General features: G+C 40.1%; 1 protein-coding gene across 2 annotated transcripts in view; it reads right to left on the bottom strand.

Moving 5' to 3' along the window:
- LOC122798413 (ubiquitin carboxyl-terminal hydrolase CYLD-like) overlaps positions 1-18,545 on the bottom strand; it is a 1,245,230-nt gene that overhangs the window by 1,190,836 nt on the left and 35,849 nt on the right. The window contains exon 2 of one of the 2 annotated variants that reach the window (XM_044067332.1): positions 9,822-9,918. The exons of the other annotated variant lie outside the window; for it this stretch is intronic. Coding sequence (XP_043923267.1) covers positions 9,822-9,918 — 97 coding nt within the window. The remainder of the gene's footprint in view (positions 1-9,821; positions 9,919-18,545) is intronic. 2 annotated transcript variants of the gene reach the window in all.

Raw genomic sequence — 18,545 nt, 5'->3', positions numbered from 1 at the left:
GAAGCCCCCCCCCCCCCCCAGGCCATATCTGAGGCATAGGTGAACAGCTCTTGAGAAGGGACTGGAGGCTGGAAGGGCCATCCTTGGTCAAGAGGGAACTGTCAAATCCACCACTCAAATTCTTTCTTGAGACAGGGATGAACAGGTACACTGAAATTCAGAGGGTGTCAGTGATGCAGCCAAACTCACTTGAGGTACCACTGAGGCTTCCATATATGCATTCTGGCAAGAAGCATTGGAATAGAAGAGGTCATGAATCCCAGGGTTAAAAGAAACTCCATGGCTGGCATGGCAGTCAGAGGAAGAAGAGAATGAAGGAAAGATGTCAAAGGCAACACCTTTGGAGGTGGAAGAGAGGCCAGCATTGGCACCATCTGAATCCTGCATCCCAAATACACATTATCTGGAGAAGGAGTCAGGATGGACTTTAAAAAGTTGGCAGTAAACCCCAGACTGAAGAAGAGAGATAGTGAACTGCAGATCCTGTAACAACTGACTGGGAGAAGGCACCTGAAACAACAGGTCATCTAGATAAGGAAAAAATCTGAACCCCTTCTGCACCTACAGAACACAATCACAGGATCTAGGCATTTTGTGAATACCCTTGGGGCAGTAGAGAGGCCAAAGAGCAAAACAGAGAACTAAAAATGAGAGGAAGACACAGAGAAAAGTAAAAACTTCATGAAGAGAGGGTGAATGGGGACATGAGGGCATACATCTTTCAGATCCAAAGACACTAGAAAAGCCTGGGGCGATAAAAGAGGAAACAGAGTTTTGAAGAGTAACCATCCAAAAAGAAAGGATCTTGAAAAAGGTGTTGAGCCGGGAGAGATCAAAAATAGCTCTCCAAGTGTCCTCCTTTGAAGGAACCAGGAACATGCTGGAATAAATCCCCCTTCCCATTTGGAGGTTGGGGGGGGCAGGCTGAATGGCTCCTTGGTTCAACGGGGACCCAAGAACCGCTGGGAAATGAGGAAGATGCTCTAGAGAAGGTTGAAGAATTCCTGAAAAAGGAGGGAGAGATTTCCATACCATGAAGTAACCCTGACTGATGATAGAAAGAATCCAAGACTCTGAAGTGATGTGATAATTTGGAAGAGAAAGGCACAGCCAATGGGACAAAGCAGCCTGGTCTACAAGCAGGGCAGCAAATTGTCAAAGAGAATCAGGCTTATCAGATAAAGGAGGCTTGGGCCACAGAACTCTGAGAAGCCTTAGCAGAGTGGGCCCACCTCCCACCCATCCTGCCCTTACAGGCCTGGTGGGGTTGCCTGCAAACAAAAGCTGACCTACAAGGATAATTCCTCTGGAACTTAGGGACAAGAGAGACACAAATATGTTTAAGATCTTGAAAGGATTTGCCTTTCTCTTGAAGAGGCAAACATGTCAGCAGCAGTCCCAAAATGATGTACATTATCTAAAGGAAAATCCAACAATTTGGCTTTAATGTCTTTAGGTACAGACTGGAGACAAAACCAAGAATAACACCTCATAATGGACCCAATAGTCACAGCCCTAGAAGAGGTATCAGCAGCATCATAGCTACACTTAAGGTGGGGATCCACTTGATGAGAAGCAGAACCTAAAAAAAGAGAAGCCAGAGGATTTGCCATCAGAATCAGGAAGGGCAGAGATAACCTGACAAGCCTGAGCAATCAAGGCCAGAGCATACTTGGTTATGTGGTTCTGGTAATTTATTGCCCTAAAGGCCAAAGTAGAAGCAGTGTAAACTTTGCCAATCCTCTCCATTGCCCTACTATCCTTATCAGAAGGCAAAGGTTCAGAAGGGTTGTCAGAAGACACTGACACCACAGCAGGATCAGCAAAAACGACATTTAAATAAAAATAGACAATCCTCAGGAACCTTAAACTTATCAGGTTTCTTAGGAGCAGGAGGCTGAGAATCAGGAGACTTGGAAGCAGCAATGAAAGTGTCTAACATGGCAGCCAACACAGGAGGAACTGCAGACTGTTTAGGAGTATCCACCTGAAGCAACTCATAATATTTTCTCTGAATATCAGACACTTGAGAAGAATCTCACTGAAAGAATTCCATCATCCTAGCAATTGTGTCCCCAAAGGACAATTCCTCAAAAGGAGACTCAGGGCCATAAGAAAAAGGTAAAGGCATCTATGAATAACAGGAGAAAGACCCCTCCTGCAGCATTCACAGGTCCATTTATAATATATTCCACTTACTAGCCACAGCACCAAAGAAATACTTGTACCAGTCATCCAAGCATATTAATGCTATTTCAGAAGTAAAGGAACACAGACAAAAGTTGCTGACAGTGCAATAGTACTGTAGCAGTACTGATCTTACAAGCAACTTTGTTGAGTGGATGCAGTTTCTAAAGTGGTTCTATTCTGTCAGAGCTAATACGGCAAGTTAGAATTAAGGTGTGAATCATACCAAAATTACTGATGACACTCAAAACTAGGCTGCCAAGAACAAAGGAATTGTGAATCAATATGCAGCTTTTAGCACACTGACCACTGCACTGTATGTATTCATCTGCAAAACAGTTTATAGTAACAATGGGGGTAGAAATTAGAAAATGCATAAGCCATGTGAGGATGACTTCTAGTTGTACTTATACAAACTGTAAATGTCTTCCAACAACCAAAGCAAATGTAGGCATAAAACTGCAAAGCAAGATGTGTAATTGTTTCTAAACATGAATGCTATTTCCAAAATACAGTTACATGTTTATATACAATAAATATAAATGTATAACTAGCCTGCTTATATGCCTACTGTGCAATAGTTTCTTACAGCAACACCAGTTATCTGCTCTGTGCTTCACAAAGTGTTGAAAAGGCTATCCACACTATCAAGTTCACAGGCGATTCTACCCGATCATGTTATGAGAGCAGAAATGTGAACCACAAGGTAAGCATTTTGGGTTGGGAGCCAAGTGTGCTGCATTAATTGTATGTTCAGACTCTTATTACAGATCACAGGCACTTGCATCTTCAGGAATGATGTCATTTATTACAATGGCACTTAGTCTCTGCAACATTTTTCAAAATACTGGGGTGGAGAGTAGTTAAGGTAATCAAATGAAATGATTATTGGGCAGAATGCAATTCCCAGAATGATTTCAATCCAAAGATATTATTAAAATACTGGTATGAGAAAGACCAAAAGCTAAAACTACTCAAGACAGACATAACAAGGATATTCATTGAATCAGCACTAACCATTACCTCGTTAATGAGAGGTTATACACTAATAAATTCAGCAGATAGGAATCCATACACTTGACACACATGCAGAACTAAACCAGTCAATTAACTTCACAGTAAATCCAGCAAGCCATAAAATGTTGCCATGCTACCCACTGTTCACTCTGTTCAGTCACATACTAACCTAAAAAAAGCTCCATGAAAAACTGTCAGCATGCCTTGACAGCCATATTCCATGCACAAGTCATGCGTAAAGCCAAATGTTGCACAACAGTAGCACATCATTCTCATCAATCAAGCTCTTCACATTACCACAGTGAATTTAGCTATTAGCAGAAAGGCGGAAGAGTTATGCACGTTAGGAAAATAGAACATTCTAAAAGGGACCAAAGTGAAACAATAGTTGGTGTTTATTCATCTACCTACTTACTATTTATTCAGTGGGTAAGGGCACTTGTCTTTTGACCCTTTTCAGATGCAACCAAAGCTCAAAAAGCATAAAATATGTCACAGTCTTTCAAATCAACATTACATATAGCAAAATTCAGAGCATAAAGAAAAGATTAAATACAGATAGGGTAATATTAAAAGATCCAGTCAGAGTGCAATGAGAAAAAAATATATATATATATATATATATATAGATATATATAGATATACACAGACACACACACACACACACACACACACACACACATATATACTCATACATACACACATATAGGTTCATAGATTTATTTTACAAGGCTAACTGCCCTTCTAGGCCATTTTAAGCATAGCCAATTACCCAATGTGATAATCAAACCCTACACCTTGTTTAAGGTAAAAACCTTAACCATTATGCCAAATATCCCCAAGATTATATCACCCCAGATGAGACTTGAACCCACAATCCCTGGCTTAGGAGGCCAATGCCTTATCCATTAGACAACTGGGGGCCTGATTTTATTTTATATATATATATATATATATATATATATATATATGTGTGTGTGTGTATATATATATATATATATATATATATATATATATATATATTATACACACACACGATATAAAAAGTTTACACACCCATGTTAAAATTCCAGGTTTTCGTGATATAAAAAAATGAGACCACAATAAATAATTTCATAACTTTTCCCACCTTTAATGTGACCTTTAACCTGTACAATTCAATTGAAAAACAAACTGTTAGGGAAAAAATATAAAAAATTTACAATACGCTGGTTGCATTAAGTGTGCACACCCCCTAAACTAATACTTTGTTGCAAGTGCACACCCTTAAACTAATACTTTGTTGAAGCACCTTTTGATTGAATTACAGCTTTCAGTCTTCTTGGGTAGGAGCTTTCAGTCTTCTTGGGTAGGAGTCTATCAGCACGGCACATCTAAGACTTAGCAATATTTGCCGACTCTTCCTTACAAAAGCACTCCAAATCTGTCAGATTGCAAGGGCATCTCTTATTCATAGTCCTCTTCAGGTCACCCCACAGATTTTCTATTGGATTTAGGTCTGAGCTCTGGCTGGGCCATTGATGTGGATGTATATGCTTGGGGGCATGGTCATGGTGAAAGGTGAAATTCCTCTTCATCTTCAACTTTCTAGCAGATGCCGGATGATTTTGGGCCAAAAGTGACTGGTATTTGGAACTGTTCATAATTCCCTCCACCTTGACTAATGCCCCAGTTCCAGCTGAAGAAAAGCAACCCTAAAGCATGATACTGCCACCACCATGCTTCACTGTGGGGATGGTGTTCCTGTGGGGATGGTGTTCCTTTGGTGATGTAAAGTGTTGTTTTTGCACCAAATGTATCTTTTGGAATTGTGGCCAAAAAGTTCAACCTTGGTCTCATCAGACCATAACATATTTTCCCACATGCTTTTGGGAGACTTGATGGATTGTTTTGCAAATTTTAGGCTGGCCTAGATGTTTTTCTGTGTAAGAAAAAGGCTTCCATCTTGCAACCCTACCTCATGGCCCAAACATATGGAGAATACAGGAGATTGTTGTCACATGTAGTACACAACCAGTACTTGCCAGAAATTCCTGCAGCTCCTTCAGTGTTGCTGTAGGTCTCTTGGCAACCTCCCTGACCAGTTTTCATCTCGTCTTTTCATCAATTTTGGAGGAACGTCCAGTTCTTTGCAACGTCACTGTTGTCCCATAGTTACTCCACTTTTTGATGACTGTCTTCACTGGGTTCCATGTATGTCCAATGCTGTGGAAATTTTTTTGTACCCTTCTCCTGACTGATACCTTTCAACAATGAGATTCCTTTGATGTTTTGTAAGCTCTCTGCAAACCATGGCTTTTGCTGCAGCAGGCAACTGAGTAAATGTCAGGAAAATCCTACTAGGACAGCTGAACTTTATTTGGGGTTAATCAGAATCTCTAATTGCTGGCAGGTATGTATCCAAGAAGACCGAGTGCTGTAATTAAATCAAAAGGTGCTTCAACAAAAGTATTAGTTTAAGGGTATGCACACTTAGCAACCAGCGTATTGTACATTTTTTAATTTTTACCCCAACAGATTTGTTTGTTTTTCAATTGAATTGTGCAGGTTATAAAAGTCACATTAAAGGTGGTAAAAGTTTTGAAATGATTTATTGTGGTCTCATTTTTTTATATCACAAAAACCTGGCATTTTAACAGGGGTGTCTATTATTCACAATATGGGATGGTAAGTTACCCAACAAAACAAGACTGGAATGCAGGAATACCAAAGAAACAAACAAACGTAGGCAGAAAACAATTTAATATATCACAGCAAAGCTTATGGGTGAAACCCTTCTTCAATACTAATTCTCAATCATTAAAAAGCAGCTTGCTTTAAATAGGAGCAAAAACAGTCACATGATAGCAGCCAAAATCACATGACCGACAAACACAATATAATATAACATATATACAAAATGCAAAAATATTTAAAATATTTAAAATAGCTTAGTGATCTGAATTTGAATAGCAGTTTTGCTTGTTGTTAGTTGCACATGTATCCTTGATGAATATGGATACTGTAGTCATAAGGACTGCTCGTGTTCTTTAACCTCACTCTTCAAGGAAAACAGGCTTTAGGCTAACCTCAGTAGAATTTATCATCAAGGGAACCCACAATGCTCTGCAAGTCTTAAAATCCATTCATATTCTCATTAATATCTAAAACATTCCCAAGAGGTACTGTGATAACACCCTTCCTCCGAGGGGCAGAGCAGGACTTGTACAGCTACAATCTTCTCCTTAGATAGCCACTCTTGTTTTACTTCTGATTGTCAAACACCTAAGCCACTAATCAAACTTTCAAAGTTTGATCCTATTCCTGGTTTCTCCATCTTGCAAGATTGTTGTGAATGAATGGAACATGTAAAGACAGGAGATTCTGCAAAGACATGTGTTTTAATATGCTTGAAAAGTGCATGTATTCTCAACCTACAACTTAATGGAGAAATCAAAGTCCTAAGAAACCCAATAAAAAAGGGCAACTTGTCATACGAGTTAAAAAAAAAAAAAAAAACAGAACTAATTTTTATCCTACACAACCAGATAGTACAAAGAGTTTGATTCTCATGCAAGTAAACTTCTTGAAGTTGAAATTGGCACAGGACTAATTAAGGAGCATTACAGTCTACACTGACAGATTGTCCAATCTCATACAAAGGAGGCTGTTATAAAAAACTAATTTAACATTTCATAGCTTGTTTTCACTGCATTTGGACACAAAGGGCCATTTTTTAAAATGCAGATTGTGAATTTGTGGAATATACCAAAGATCCCAAGTATCTAAAAAGCTTTGAAACTGATCTAAATATTCAGAATATGTAATTCCTACCAATAGTTTATCCCATAATCCGGCTAGTGATGGAGAACTAAATCTAATTTTAGCAACAAAACACAGACCAGCAAATTACAAGGGTCTTCACTCTATAGGTAAGTCCAAGAAATCCAATAAAGCAAAGAAACTGAGACCAGGCTTCCACTTTCCAAAAACATTTTTAATTATAGTCAGACCGACACACACACAAGCGCTTTCACAGTTAGCTTCTTTAGGTGAATAAAGTGCAATTACAAAAATACCTGTTATATAGCAAGAAGTTAAAATCACATGACTGACAGTAATTAGTCTTAAAGTAACCTCCTCATTTCATGAAATAGCCTTTTCAATAAAATGCATGTGCAAAACTTCAAATGTATAAATGTAAATATGCACATGAAGTGAAAAATTTCATGTAAAAATATATATAAGAAATTTTTAACATAAACATAACATTTCATATACATCTAACTAAAAATCATACTTTAAAATCATCTACGTAGGGGTTGTGCCTTAAGTAATAGTCTGATGGGGATATGGTCATTGAGACCATGTCCCACATCTGCCCTAAATCTAATAATCCACTCCGCTTCAAGTGTTTCAGTTCTTGTTCTAATGTCACCTCCCCTCCTATTTTCAAAACATCTACCTATTGTTAAAAGCTTAAAATTATGATGTAAGCCCATGTCTTTGACATGTTTTGCTAATGCATTATGTGCACTTTGTTTCTTAATATGATACAAGTGCTCTCTAATCCTAAATTTAAATTGCCTATCCATTTTCCCTACATAGAATTTATGACACACTTGACAGATAGCTAAAGATACTAAATGTGAGCTATCACATGTTGCAGATGTCCTAAAATAAAATATCTCACCTGTATCTGGGTGCACAAAATCAGTCTCTTCTAAAATATACCTGCAATATTGACAGTTTCTACAAGCCTTAGTCTCTTCTGTATGTTGTACCTTGGTATCATCTCTGGTGGCACATAGCCTTCTCATTAAAGATTTCTTGTTTTTAAAAGTGAACTGTGGTCTAGTATCCAGATGTCTGCTAACTTGTTCATCTATCATTAGAATGTCCCAGAACCCATTGAATATACCTGTATATGCTCTGATGTTCCTGGAGTAGCTTAAACACATCCTTAATTTATGGGGAGTACGTTTCTTAATACTTTGTTCACTTGTTGTGAGGTGAACATTTTCTGAAAAGAAAGGTTTAGCCCTACCCTCCCTAAGTTTAACTACCTCACTTATGTTCCTTTGTACAAAATTGGTTTCATACTCTCTCTGTATAAACTCTTCTTCTACATTCCCCACTTGCCTTATAAATTCTTCATCCTGTACATTAAGTCTTGATAATCTAAAAGTCTGACTTTGAACTACAGTTTTAAATATAAAATTAGGATGCATGCTTTCTCAACTAAGCATGCTATTAACATAACATTCTTTTCTATAAAGTTTGGTACGGAGCTTATGATCTCGGCCCCTAAAAATCGAGACATCCAAAAAAATTAATCTCTGCAAAAGACCAATTCATAGTAAACTTTAAATATGAGGTAGCCTAATTAATAAAATGTTGAAATTCCCTCAACAATTCAGCCGACCCTCTCCAAATAAGGAAAAGGTCATCCACAAATCTATGAAAAAACACAATATTATGTCTATATGGACCTTGAGCTAAATTTCTGGCCTCCCATTCTGCCAGGACTGCATTAGCAGAAGTGTTAGCGCATGAGGTACCCCATTGCTACCCCATTGTGTTGCCAGTAGATCTCTTCTCTAAATAAAAATACATTATTTTCTAGTACTATATTGAGTAGTTTCCTAATTAGTTCCACTTTATTTACATCAAAATTTAAGCCTTCTAGCTGTCTAATAATACTATCTATGCCTGCTCCATTTGGTATCACTGTAAAAAGTGACACCGCATCTAGAGTAACCAATAAATATTCAGGAGAAATTTGTCCTCCATTGGTTTCTTTATATAGGTCTCTTACAAACTGCTCAGTACCTTTTAAAATATGCTTGGAGCTATCTATAAGACAGCGTAGACTTTTCTCCAAATAGATAGAGGTAGATTCCGTGCACCAATTTCTACCTGCTACTATTGGTCGCATTGGTGGCTTCACAAAACTTTTGTGAAGTTTAGGTAGTCCTTGTATGATGGGTAGTGTAGGTTTCATGATGTTAAAATATTTAAATAGTTCATCATCTATTCCTTGAGTTCTCTTTAGCTCATATAATTCATTCTCTAATTTCTTAATCATTTTAGTAACATAATGCAAAGCAATACTGCTATAAAAATTGCTGTCATTCAACATATTAATCATGCCTTTGTCATAGTCATCCTTATTCATGACTACAATCTGTCCTGCCTTGTCTGCTGGTCTAATCATAATTTCAGAATTTTTTTGTAAATCACATAGCGCTTGATATTCACTCTTGGTTAAGTTGTACTTATTGCTGGGACATTTCCTTCCCTTTTGTGAGTGATACACTTTATATGCCTCATCTATACACATATTTTCGAATGCATGCACCAAGGAATTCAGCTTTGGAACAAACAGGCTAGGTTTTCTAAATACATTAACATTGCTAGATATATTCACATCATTATTATACATAGTTTTTAACATTAAATTTCGTGTGAATTGTTTGATGTCAAAAACGACATCCGTAATATCAGAGTCTGAAGTCGGAATACATGATAATCCCTTGTTTAAAACATTAAATTCATTCGCTGTTAATACATGTGACGATAAATTACAACTAACTTTTTACGTTCATAAAAGCCTTCTTTATGGTGTAAGGACTCACCGCACTTGCATCGTGCTTCCTCTTCCCCCTGGTGATACTCCTTCCTCTCTGTGAGTCTCTGTGCTGAACACCCCTTCCTCGGCTCGTCAATCTCTGCCTGGTGGGGAGTGGAAAAGTCAAACTGAGTGGTTCAGGTGCTGAGCGAAAAGATGGAAACTGATCTAAATATTCAGAACATATAATTCCTACCAACAGTTTATCCCATAATCTGGCTCGTGATGGAGAACTAAATCTAGTTTTAGTTGTGCTTCTGCATTTGTCTAGATAACACGTGACCTGCTAACTGCTAGAAAACTATTCTATGCTAGAGTAGTACCGTATTATGCAAAACACAACCTTTCATGATGAAGGGCCTAATAAACTAAACAAAGCTCACCTCTCAACCATGTAAAAACAGAGTATAACAAGGCATTCAATTCAGTATACATGAAAACTTTCCATAATTAATGATCCTTCTAACACCTAAACACATCATTAGATCACTTTTAAAAGTATGCCCAAAAACAGAATTATACTCCAGCACAGGATACAAATAATTTGACAACAGCTGTAAAGGAGTGTTTGAAAGCATTAAACTAATTTTTAAAATCAACTCAGCAATGTATAATGCCTTATTTACTTTGAACCTAAAACTGTTAATTTGATACCTAGAACCTTCTAGTCATATACCTTCTTCAAGGTGGAATTACACATGAACATGAGAAGCTCAGGTTTAGATGGTCCAAAGAACACTACATCACTCATCACAATTTATAATTAATCCTCTATCACTGTACCATTTTCATCAACTATCTAGCTGACTTGTCAGAAACATGCAATCATTTCTACTTGCCCCAATCTTGATATAAAAGTCTTACACAATGGAATAAATGAAAACATAGTTAAACAAAACTGGGTCCAGTAATGATCCCTATGGAACTCTAGATGACATACAAGACAAGTTAGAATAGCTTCCCTAGACCTAATCCATCTAGCATATGTGCACCTGCCAACATTTAACCCATTAAAGAATAAAAGGTTTTATATCCAGCTTCAAAGATTCAATAATTACATAAGGAGGAAAGTTGTCAGAAGTCTTTGAGAAATCCAGATATAAAACAAGTCTATCTTAAGTTGTTCTTTGCTACTAATTTTCAAACTTCTTTAACAGGCTATAATCCTTAAGATTTGCTTTCCAAAAAAAAAAAAAAAATGCTTCCACAACTAATGTTTCGATATTTTGATCTACCAATAGTAATCCAGTTGGTAAACATTCATGGACAAAAATAGCATTTCCAACCCCAAAGGTATTAGTTCTTAAACTAAACTAAAAATATGGTATCCGAATACCATCACATAGCCAACTGTAATGTCAGGTCTCACATAAACATACTAATCTTCCGTGTAAGACTAGATTAGTCTTGCATGGAAGCGCCAGTGTAAGATTATGACGGCAGCGCACCATGCATATTAATGAAGGCACACTGCCTCAACTCTAAAGCTTACACGGATCGTGGACAAGTTTAGGGGGCATGTCGGACTGCTGAGCAGTCCAAATATCCACACCCCTGCAATGAAGAAATGCCGCAACTTCACATTTAAATGAGCGGGTCCACTCATATGTGTACAATATAACACTACACTCCTCCATATGTTCAACAACTAACAGAATAAAAAATAAAAATAATTTTTATCTTCTGATATAGCTGCGTGTAGTTGCACGAGTTTGTCCATTGCTTAGCTACAGTTACAGCAGCTTAGACACCAGAAGAGGATAACAAGAAAAATATATGCAAATTAAGCAACATAGCGATAGTGTAGTGGTTAGAGCTTCCGCACAAAGAGGAGGCATTCCCGGTTTGAGTCCCACTACTGCGTGTTTCATTTTCTGTGGGAAATCTGTATACAAAAACATTTCCTGACACTTTTTTATGTATAAGTTTTGTAAAAAGCATCGAAATGTTAAATTTAGTAGTGCATCAATTATATATATGAAGGTGAAATGTTTATGCATTCTGAGGCATGACTACCTTATTTTAAGCAATATAAAGCACTGCTAACCATGTTACCAGTATTGAGCATATTTAAATACATTTGCGCGTAGCTGCGCAATGCTAAGGAGGAGTAACACAGGTTCACCGCACGTTACTGCCGATTACCTTCGCGCAACTCCGTACCAACCAGTGCAATGTCGGGCAAAGTCGTGCAAAGTCGGGTAAACACGCTCACACCTGCTTTACTGTTCCTTAACCAGTCAGTTCTGCCCAGCAGGAAAATAAAAAGCAGTGACAGGGCTCGAACTCAGGATACTGTGCACTATAGTCACAGTACTTAACCACTAAGCCACGATAGCATTTCACAAACATGCACTTTCTACAGAGACATATCTATCAAAGGGATTTTAAACATTGCCAATATCAGCTAAGCAGGCGTGCCCACAGCTGTGCTTTTTCAAAACTGGCCAATCACAAATAAGTGCGGGAAATTAGGCATATTTAATCTCCACAGGTGGGAATACTTGCTATAACTGGTTGTAGCTTCCTTCTGCAGTCAGCATGGCTGGTGTAGGGGAGGGCACTCGGTTTAGAGCACAACGCTGGGGCATCCAGGAGTCCAAAATTATGGTTTGGCTCCTCGTCCACAAACATGAGCAAAGACTCCTACCAGGGTACCCAACATAAAACGGAGGCCTGGAACAGTCTTGCCCGTGATTTCCCCAGTGCCACTGGTGTTCCTTGGACTAGTGAGCAGGTCAGGCACCATTATTCTGACCTAAAGCTGGGTAGGGGGGATGAACTGGACCGGTGGATCCAGGAATCCCGTAGGATGCCTAATGCTCCAGTACTGAGTAAGTAGCCATTGTATTAAGTAGTTAAGAATTGCCATGTTTGTCTATACTATGGATAGGTATGTCTCAATATCACTGCATTTACTTCACAGCTTCAGGTGAGCAGGCTATGAATCTGCAAGCCCATGAAGATAGGCTGCAAAGGCTGCGTCATGAGGCAGGTAGTCATTATTCTGCATGTACTGTTATATAAAATAAATGAGAGAGCCTTCAAAAAGTGTTTTAACCCAATAAATAAAGGTGTAATAATCCTTTAATAAATGTATAATTCCTGGAGTGCGTCTGTGTCATTTTCTTTGATATGTTGTTGTACTGTTGCATTCTACAAATAGTAGTGTTGTATTAAGCAGTGTCAACCCACACTTGGGTAGGCCCATATAACGTGGATGAAGGGAATGCCAGTAGCTTTTATGCATATTTACAGCCCGCAACTGTTGGTTCATGCCCAGCATGTACAGGTTAATCTGGCACATGAGTAGCTTTGTATTGTGTTCCCCAGAAATGTCAGTGTGCTTCCAGAAAAGTAGGGAGCTGTTAACATATAAATGATACTTTCACCTGAACATATCTAGATAATTATATGAAAGTAGAGCTGTCAGTGTACAATCTTAGCAGTATGGTGTGTGAGCAATTCTCAGAATATGTTGCAGTAACATCTGCATCCTGGACAGACAGTTTATATGTAAGATACAGCTCATGTATATAATGATCTAGCAAAATCCAATTGCACAATATAAGGACATTGGGTAGTGTAATAATACATGTAAGGGACATATAACTGCAGTTAACAGGAATGTAGTGAAAACTAGAAGGATATACAAGTTGTTAATTGAGCTATCTTTTTCCACCCTACTGTATGTGCATAAAAAATGCAATTCCACACCTCAATAGGTATGTCTAATCTCAAAACATTTGTTGGGACATATGTCCGATTGGTTTATAAATATTTGCATTTATTTCTATGCATGTGCCCTGTTAAAATATCACAATATTGGTGGCCTGTTGCCATCAATTAAACCTGCATGCTGTTGTAATGTCCACTATTGTTCTATATCTACACGTGTTATGCTTGCTTTTCAACTGTTGAAAATATGGTGTGTTGGGTTAATGGGAATACGTCTGCATGCTGTTATACTAATTGGGAATGCTGTTGACTGTTAATAACCCATATCTTTATTAAACTCTCCAAAACATAGTTCATATGGGAATGCCGGTCCCAGCAGACCCACCTGTCCCACCTCAGCTGGCAATGGCACCTGGCACCAGCAGATCCGGTGCCCAGCCTGGGACTTCCTCCTGTGTTGGCCCTGTACCACCTTCAGATGGAAGCGCTGCAGGGGTTGGGGCTTGGCCCACCAGTGCAAGCATGGGCGGAGAGGCACCTATCACCCTTCGTATGGTCTGGGCTGTGGTGCATAGAGAGATTGAACGTTCTGTTGCAGAATCTCTATGCCAGCTTCAGGCCCGATTGGCGCAACTCACAGGTCAGCCTGCAGCTCCTAGATGGCCCCCAGCACAGCCACCTTCTGCGCCGTGAAGGTGCAGTGGGGACTGCCCATGGGTAGGGACCTCAGTCCCACTGTTTCCAGAAGTTAGGAATTATTCCTAGTTTATATAGTAAATATAGTAAAAATGGCACCAACATTTTGACATCCTGACTTCTGGTTCTGAGGAAGACTGTATGTTGACAGTTGAAAGCGCTTAACCAGTGGATGTTTATATTTTTATACAATAAAAGAAGTATTTTGTTCGAGCTGTGTTGGAAGTTCTAGTCATTTTGTTCAGTACCTCCCCAAATATACCTACTTCCCCTACCCCCACATTCCAATCTCACCTGAAAAAAAAAAGGGCAATCTGTTCCCCAAAAAAAAAATATGCCCCATACATAGCTGCCCATTTTGCACACATGTCCACTGGACACATGAAATGTTGTTTAATTGGCATTACAACATACTTTGTTGTCCTCACCCCTCTCTCAGCGGTTGAAGGGTTCATATCTACCTCCAAATTTATTGCATATGCACAGCTGTTGAAGAAATGGGCAGCTATGGACCTTCCCTGAACCTGTCCTGCACATCCCGAGCTATTTTCCATACTGTCTTTCCCTCTTTGTGCCCCTTTTTCACCACTTTCTCCCCATTTTTCTTTTCTTTCAAGAATTTAGCATGGGGGTGAGCGGGAGTAAGCATGATTAAGCAGTAGTGAGCGGGTTTGCGCTTGTTTGAGCTTGGCTAAGCAATGCAAGGCATTGCGCAAACCTGCTCACAACTGCTTAAAAGTGCCTTAGCCACTCTGTATGCGAGGGCCCTTGTTCTGCTCAGGAACAAAATGAAACACCTCTGTAAGTCTCGAACCCCAGACCTTGCACACACTACACAACATGACGTACCACTAAGCCACGGTAGATATACATTACGTTGGTGCTTAAATAATTATATCATGCATCAGAATGAGTGAATGTAAAGGAAAATTAGGAAAACCATACCACACAACTTGTTCTGTGGATGCTGACCAACAGTTGTTGCGGGATTACATGAGAAGCAGCCATTCTAGCAGGAAAAAGTTATGTCTTACCATAATGTTCCATCTGTATTGCTGATCCTCGTTCAGTCATTATGCATGGGTATCGTTTCCGACCTCAGAACGGAGCCAGCCATATTCCAAGCTCGCTTCAGCTTCAAACTTTCAAGCTAAACTCTTACCCACAATCCCCCTCTCCCTGTTACCTCAGATTGAGTTTGCAAGTCAAAGAAGGTAGAGGCTACCTCTGGTCAAATAACCTAAGAGAGCCAGATGGCAAGATCCACTAGAAACCACAGGAGGGGGAAGGAGAGAGGGTTGTAATGACTGAACAAGGATCAACAATACAGATGGAACGTTATGGTAAGACAACTTCTTTACCTGATATTGTTAATCCTTGTTCATTCCTTACGCATGGGACATAGTCCCCAGCTACTTCTATTCCTGGGAGGCTCACATAGAAGGCCATTCCTGAGCACCATAGAACTGAAAGATGCTCTTCCCCTGGAGGCCAAATCCAATTTGTAATGACTGAAGGTATGAGGTGTAGCCCAAGTTGCAGCTGCACAGATGTCATGTAAAGAAGCTCTGGCATGGAAGGCAGCAGAAGTTGCCACCAACCTCGTTGAATGAGCTTTCATGGTAGTAGGCAATGAGATATTGCATTGTGTATATACAAAGGTCACACAGTCCTTCAACCATCTAGCTAATGTGACCTTAGCAACAGCAGATCCAAATCTAGGTCCAGAAAAGGCCAAAAATAACTGATCAGATTTTCGAAAGGACCTAGTCCTGTTTAAGTAAAAATGGATTTGCCTGAGGATATCTAGGGTATGTAGGCAATACTCTCCTCTGTTTGAATGATTGTGAAAGAAAACTGGCAATTCAATGGTTTGATTAATGGACATTTCAGAGATCAGTTTTGGCAGAAATTATGGATTAGTTCTCAGAGACACTCCATCTCTATGAAAAAGCAAGCATGGACTCTTGATACATAAAGCTTGAAGGTCAGAAATACATCTGGCAGAAGTACTGGCAACCAAAAACAAGGTTTTCCATGACAAATGCTTGAGGTTGCAAGAAGAGGCTGGTTCGAAAGGTGGCATTGTCAGAGCTTGTAGAACTAATGATAAATCCCATGGTTTAATAGGTTCCCTAAAAGGTGGCTTCAGATGATTCACACCTTTTATGAAGGTCTTCCAAAATTTGTGGGACATAAGAGAGGAATCTTGGACACCCTCATGAAAATTGCAGCCAAATGAACTCTAATGGTAGAGGCCGACAGACCCGATTGAAAAAGGTCAGCCAGATAGTCTAGTATTATCGACACTGGTGCTGAGAAGGGATCTACTTGTTTATCTTTCAGCCAACAGGTAAATCTTTTCCACTTGCTCAGATAAGTAATTCTAGTGGAAGACTTATGAGATGCAATGAGAATGTCACGCACTGGTAAAGAAAGATCATTCTGCCTGGCAATCAAGGGAATTGGAGTAGCCAAGCCATGAGCTTCAGGCTGTTCAAGTTGGGATGGATCAGGTTCTGTGGATGTGAGATCAACTCTGGGGTTGGATGGAGAATCCATTGTCGATCTAGTAGGTGAGGCCAAAGAAAGGGGAACCAAATCTGTCGAGGCCAATATAGTGCTATGAGGATCACCTTGCTCTTCAACCGATGGGCTTTCTTCAGAAACTGGGGAATGAGGGGAAAGGGTGGGAATGCAGAAAGAAGACCCGAAGGCCAACCGTGGACTAGAATGCCCCTGGGTGACTGTCCCAGAGGGGGAAGCAGGGCGAAGTAGTTGCTGCATTTGTAGTTGGTTGGGGATGCAAAGAGGTCACAGCAAGGACGGCACCAGTGGTGGAAGATCTCCGCCACTATCAAGGGATTCGGGGACCACTCGTGAGGTTGAAGAATGCACCAGCTGAGTCTGCCTGCTATTACGTTGGAACTCCTGGGAATGTGTGTTGCTAGAAGAAAACGGTTGGTAGCCATCGCCCATTGCCATATCCTCATGGCCTCTCAACAAAGGGGGTAAGATTTGGTTCCACCTTGCTTGTTGATGTACCAGACCACCGCAATGTTGTCTGATTGAACCGCAATTGTCCCAGATGGCAGCAGGGGATGGAATTCTTGCAACGCCAGAAGCACTGCCCTCAGCTCTAGAACATTTATATGCAGATGGGCCTCCAGTTCGGACCAAGTGCCTTGGACTGAATGTCTCTGACATAGCCCCCCCCACCCCATCAGGTAGGCGTCCGTGGTCACTGTGGCCTTGGGTTGTTGGGGGGAGAAGGGGTGAGACCATTGTGACAGATTGTGTGTCATCCACCAATTTAAATCCTGTGTGCACCTGTGGGTTACTCGAATCATGGCCGAAAGAGGATGCTGAAAGGGATACCACTGGATGAGCAGTAGCCATTGTAGAAAACTTCTGTGAAACCTGGCCAGGGGGACAATGGTGATGGAGGCTGCCATGGAACCCAACAGCTGTAGAACCGAGTGAGTCATGGATTTCTCCCTTGAAAGGATTGGAATCAGTTGTTGCTTTATCCTTAAAATTCTATGCTCTGAAATAGCAGCTCTGCAGTTCTTCATGTTCAAGATAACCCCTATGAATTCTATTGACTGAGATGGGGTGACATTGGATTTTTGCCAGTTTATGGTTATGCCTAGCCTTTGTGCAGTGAGGAGAGAATATGCCAAGGCTTCTTCCAGTAGATGTCTGGTGGGGGTGAAAATGAGACAGTCGTCTAGATATGGAAACACCTGGAATCCTTGAAGTTGCAAGTGAGCTGTGACAACTGCCATGCACTGTGTAAACACTCTGGGGGCTGTAGAGAGTCCGAAGGGCAGTACTCTGAACTGGTAGTGACCGACTCCCACACGGAAGCGCAGAAATCTTCTTGATGGCCTGTCCACTTTTATGTGGTAGTACACATCTTGAAGATCGAGCACATCCAATAGTCTTTTTCCAAAAGCGGGAGGATAGACTGTATTGTGACTATCCAGAATTTTTGTACTCTGACAAACTTGTTCAATACACTGAGATCCAAAATTGGTCTCCAGTCCCCGGTTTTCTTTGGCATCAAAAATAGCCTTGAGTAGAATCCGGATCCTATCTGGTCTGGAGGGACTATTTGGATGACTCTCTTTCTTAGCAGCTTTTCTATCTCTAGTGCTGCTTCTTCCTTTTGACTGTGTGGAACGTTGGGATGTTTTTTTGAAGGGACAGGACAAAGATTGAAGGGGATATGATAACCTCTGGTTATAATCCTTTGTACCAAAGAATCAGTGGTGATAGTTAGCCAGGCAGAAGGGTACAAGGAGAAAACGTCCCCCAACTACCTCCAGAGGAAAGGAGTTGGGCTGCTCTTCAG

This window comes from Protopterus annectens, chromosome 3.part1 (genome assembly GCF_019279795.1).
Source record: "Protopterus annectens isolate FY-2018-M chromosome 3.part1, PAN1.0, whole genome shotgun sequence".
NCBI lineage: Eukaryota > Metazoa > Chordata > Ceratodontiformes > Protopteridae > Protopterus > Protopterus annectens.
Note: the sequence above shows the minus strand (reverse complement) of the source record. Positions and strands in the feature narration are given on the sequence as shown.